General features: G+C 41.2%; 1 protein-coding gene across 1 annotated transcript; it reads left to right on the top strand.

The window, feature by feature from the left end:
* The first annotated feature begins 2,903 nt into the window (after positions 1-2,903).
* LOC112807067 (small ribosomal subunit protein eS6-like) lies at positions 2,904-3,701 on the top strand. Its single transcript, XM_073882078.1, has one exon. It carries the CDS (start codon positions 2,938-2,940, stop codon positions 3,685-3,687), a length of 750 nt encoding a protein of 249 aa, XP_073738179.1. The 5' UTR covers positions 2,904-2,937; the 3' UTR covers positions 3,688-3,701.
* The last annotated feature ends 792 nt before the right edge of the window (positions 3,702-4,493 follow it).

The raw sequence follows: 4,493 nt of genomic DNA, 5'->3' as shown, positions 1-4,493 counted from the left end.
AAAAACCTTTCTGGAGGGGTATGCCTTTAATCATAGCGACACATAATTCCCACAGAGGAAGCCTCACAGACTAAAATTATAAAATACACAGGAAATAATCTACTATGAGTGAAGGTCAGCAAATACATCATATGGCATGATTAGACCCCAAGAACTTCAATTAATGGAAGCATTGGTTAGATATTACAAAATATCTGATTTATACAACTGTAGACTCTAAAGAAGAAATTAAGAACGTAAGAAAAGAACAAGTTATTAAAATTTCTTAAAAAGTATTTTGGGGCCTCATTCCGGGCAGATTGCTGGGAAAGGGGACCTATTTGGGCATAAGCACGGCTAAAACTGATGGTTGGGAGTTGTCAGCATTCCAAATCATGACGTCCAGGGCACTGTTACGAACTTTCATCCTATTCAATTAGTGCCTATGCTAAAAACGTCAGATATCTGGGGTGAGGCCTCGCGGCAGGGATCTCCCATGAGGTGGTGATAATTTAAGTCAAATGGTGAAAGAATAGTGGTTGTGAGATTTCTGTCCGGTTGGAAGCAAGGCCCCAGCAGTATGGTAGAGTGTAGGGCTGGTGATGGTGTTGGGGAGGTGTCAAGGTTAGCTACTGACAAGGACTAGGGTGACTGTCAAGACCCCGGTCAAAAGGGCTTGAGTTAAGGACAGATATATATCTAGGAGAAAAATGGGTTACCAAATAAACTGGGGAAAAAGTCCTGTAATGCAGATTAGGCATGCACAGGGAAGGTGGAGGTCAGGTAGGTACGGGTGCCCTGGATACCACAGTTAGAATAAGAAGACTCATTCCAGACCCTACAAACTGATGGGAATGGGGTTTCCAATAGGCTACCAGGCTTGGTTCAGACTTGTTCACAACTGTATCAAATTTAGGACCTGAATTTGGGTGAAATTCCATGAGGCAAGCACCGATCCAGTGGACTGCATTTATATATCCACTTATCTCTAGACTGTGCAGTGCCTTTAAGCCTTAAAAAGATTAAGAATCTTGCATTAGTATTGGATAATCAAGCAATTGTCATTTCTTTTAATTTACTACAAAATATCATGCAAAAGATTTCTTTTTGCACATGACTTCTATTTAAATGAACGCTACAACTCAGTGAACAGATTTATAAATCCATCCAACTCTTTGCTGTCTTCCAGGGTCACTATAATTTCTTTTAACGTGTTTATTGAGAGAAGCACTTTCTCCTATGCTGACAAAGTATTTCTTGAGGAGTGACTTCATTTAAAGTTTTCAATTTAAAAAATTTCATTTAGAATGATGTACTATTTAGGATGTTTTCTATTTGAGAGATAGAATCCCAGTCAGCCCTGTCCCCACCCTGCCTGCCAGGTTGTTGCTCCCCCACAGCTTTGTTTGGAAGGACCCTGGCAGGAGCTGCTCACTTCTGGAAAGAGCCTGCTGCTTCTGGATTCCCAGGGTTGGGGATTTGCTTCTGAGAACCAGAGAGTCTTTCTGGCTCTCCTGGGTCAGACCTCTTGGGAACTGTGCTGCCAGATTGCTTGTGAGTTTCCAGAAACTCCTCGGCCTTTTGACTCAAATGGCTCCTTGCTTCCCCCCTGCCCTCAACATAGCCCCCCTCGGCCTCAGTGCACCCTCCTGCCGTCTCCAGCTCTGGGCGCCTGCTTGAGAGTGGCTTCTAGTGTGTTGCTCAGCTGTGGCTGTGGTTGACAACACTAGCACTACTTGGTGGCAATCTTCCAGAGTTAGGAAGGTCTGTTTCCTGTAAAATAGAAATAAAATTCCTAGATTCTGTGTTTGACTTTGAGGGCAGAAAGGAGGCTAAAGAAAATTGGTTTACAGTGCGCTCTAACATTTCCAAAGTATGTTCCAAGACGCATCTCATCTTGAGAAATTCTTTTGGAAAAAAAAGATTGGTTAAGGAAACTCTAGGTTAGTTGGAAAACAGAAGTGTAGAAATCTGCATACCATTCTCTATTATGGAAACTCAGAATTCCCAGGAGCATGTTGATAGTTCCAACAAGTCCTATAGTAAAGAAACCTATTTAATTTGGATTAATCAGTGCTTTCCAAACTTTTTGATCTCCATAACATTTTTTGAAGAATACATATTACTATCTTGAAGGAACTAGAACGCTGGGGACCAAGCTTTGGAAAACATTAATTACCTGCGTCTAATGGCATTTGCTCAGGTTTCATTGTCTTTGTAGCTTCTGCCACAGAGGCCCACTTTTACTCTCTGGATCTTTCTTCTTTGTTGGTCTTTGTGACTTCCCTTATTCTGGTGTTCCTCCTACCTCCTTTCTGTGTCCTAAACCTGAGTGCTCTCCCACATTCAGGCCTCAGCTTGAAGTTTTTAATTTAATTTTTATTTTTTTAGTAGCTCTCTTCCCTTAGGATCACATTCTACCTTCTGGTTTCAATCATCACCCATACATAGATTTATTATTTATTTTTTATTTTTTATTTTTTTTTAAAGATTTTATTTATTTATTTGACAGAGAGAGACACAGCGAGAGAGGGAACACAAGCAGGGGGAGTGGGAGGGGGAGAAGCAGGCTTCCCGCTGAGCGGGGAGCCCGACATGGGGCTCGATCCCAGGACCCTAGGATCACGACCTGAGCCGAAGGCAGACGCTTAACGACTGAGCCACCCAGGCGCCCCACCCATATATAGATTTAAAAAAATCAATCCCTAATATCTCTCCTAGCTCTTGTCCTGCATTTCAAAATGCCTCCAGAACATTTTCACTTGTATATTCTGCTGTTACCTAAAATTCAACATGTTTGCACTTGTCTTCCCACAATATGTACCCTTGTTGGTGCATATACACAAACAATAACCACTTACAGTTCATAAAAGTAGAGAAAGCCCCATGTTAGTAGCAATAAAAAAGATTAAATACGCTCTTTTTCGTGGCGCCTCGGAGGCGGTAGGCTGCTTCAGGATGAAGCTGAACATCTCTTTCCCAGCTACTGGCTGCCAGAAACTCATTGAAGTGGACCATGAACGCAAACTTCGTACCTTTTATGAGAAGCGTATGGCCACAGAAGTTGCTGCTGATGCTCTGGGTGAAGAATGGAAGGGTTATGTGGTCCGAATCAGTGGTGGCAATGACAAACAGGGCTTCCCCATGAAGCAGGGTGTCTTGACCCATGGTCGTGTCCGCCTGCTGCTGAGTAAGGGGCATTCCTGCTATAGACCAAGGCGGACTGGAGAGAGAAAGCGCAAATCCGTTCGGGGTTGCATTGTGGATGCCAATCTCAGCGTTCTCAACTTGGTCATTGTAAAAAAAGGGGAGAAGGATATTCCTGGACTCACTGATACTACTGTGCCTCGTCACCTGGGGCCCAAAAGAGCCAGCAGAATCCGCAAACTTTTCAATCTCTCTAAAGAAGTTGATGTCCGCCAGTATGTTGTGAGAAAGCCCCTAAACAAAGAAGGGAAGAAACCTAGAACCAAAGCGCCTAAGATTCAGCGTCTTGTTACTCCACGAGTCCTCCAGCACAAACGGCAGCGTATTGCTTTGAAGAAGCAGTGCACTAAGAAAAATAAGGAAGAGGCTGCAGAATATGCTAAACTTTTGGCCAAGAGAATGAAGGAGGCCAAAGAAAAATGCCAGGAACAGATTGCCAAGAGACAGAGGCTGTCCTCTCTGAGAGCCTCTACCTCTAAGTCTGAGTCCAGTCAAAAATGAGATTTTCTATGAGTGACAAATAAATACGATCAGACATCAAAAAAAAAAAAAGATTAAATACCCAGAAACATACATAATGAGAAATGTGTAAAACCTAGATATGACAAATTTAAAACACTCCTGAAAGCCAAAAATGGAACAAATGGAAAGACATCATCTATTCTTGTATAGGATGAGTCAACATTATAAAGATGTCTTTAAGTCAATTTATAGATTTAATGCAATTCCAAATTAAATATCAACAAGGTTTTTTTTTTTTAATGGAGCTATATAAGTTGATACTAAAGTTCTTGTGGAAAAATAAACAGGCAAGAATATCCAGGAGAACATTAAAAAATTATGAGAAAAGAAATATACCAAAGGAGATAAACTACCTCATGTAAAAAGGAAGGAGATTTTAAGAAAATAAACATATATCTGCTTATTTGTACAAAAGAAATGCAGAAAGGGTAAACCAGAAATGAGATTGGTTACCTCCAGGGAGTGAGTGCGAATGGGTAGAAATAATGTGTAGTAAGAATGAGGAACAGTGACACTTATCTGTGTGTGCCTTTTTATATGGCTTCAACTCAGAACCATGGTAATGTTTCACATAATCTCCCTGCTCCCTGCAAAATAAAGAAGTAAAATCATCCAGGACTTGTGGAGAACCTTAAATGGAACATGAAAAGTAATAAATGAATTTAAGTGTATTAAATGAATAACATAATTGCCCTGAAGCAGGTGTGGAAGAAAAGAACTAACCTAACTAACCTTCGAAAATAGGTTTTGACCATAAACTGTTAGGCTAAAGCCCAAAATCCTGC

This window comes from Callorhinus ursinus, unplaced genomic scaffold (genome assembly GCF_003265705.2).
Source record: "Callorhinus ursinus isolate GAN/ISIS: 27379988/994484 unplaced genomic scaffold, GSC_fseal_2.0 scaffold2, whole genome shotgun sequence".
In the NCBI taxonomy this organism is placed as follows: domain Eukaryota; kingdom Metazoa; phylum Chordata; class Mammalia; order Carnivora; family Otariidae; genus Callorhinus; species Callorhinus ursinus.
This window is presented reverse-complemented; position numbering and strand designations above follow the sequence as displayed.

What these genes read in the sequence shown, in the direction of transcription:
- LOC112807067 (XM_073882078.1), top strand. Translation starts at nt 2,938, where the DNA reads ATGAAGCTGAACATCTCTTTCCCAGCTACTGGCTGCCAGAAACTCATT.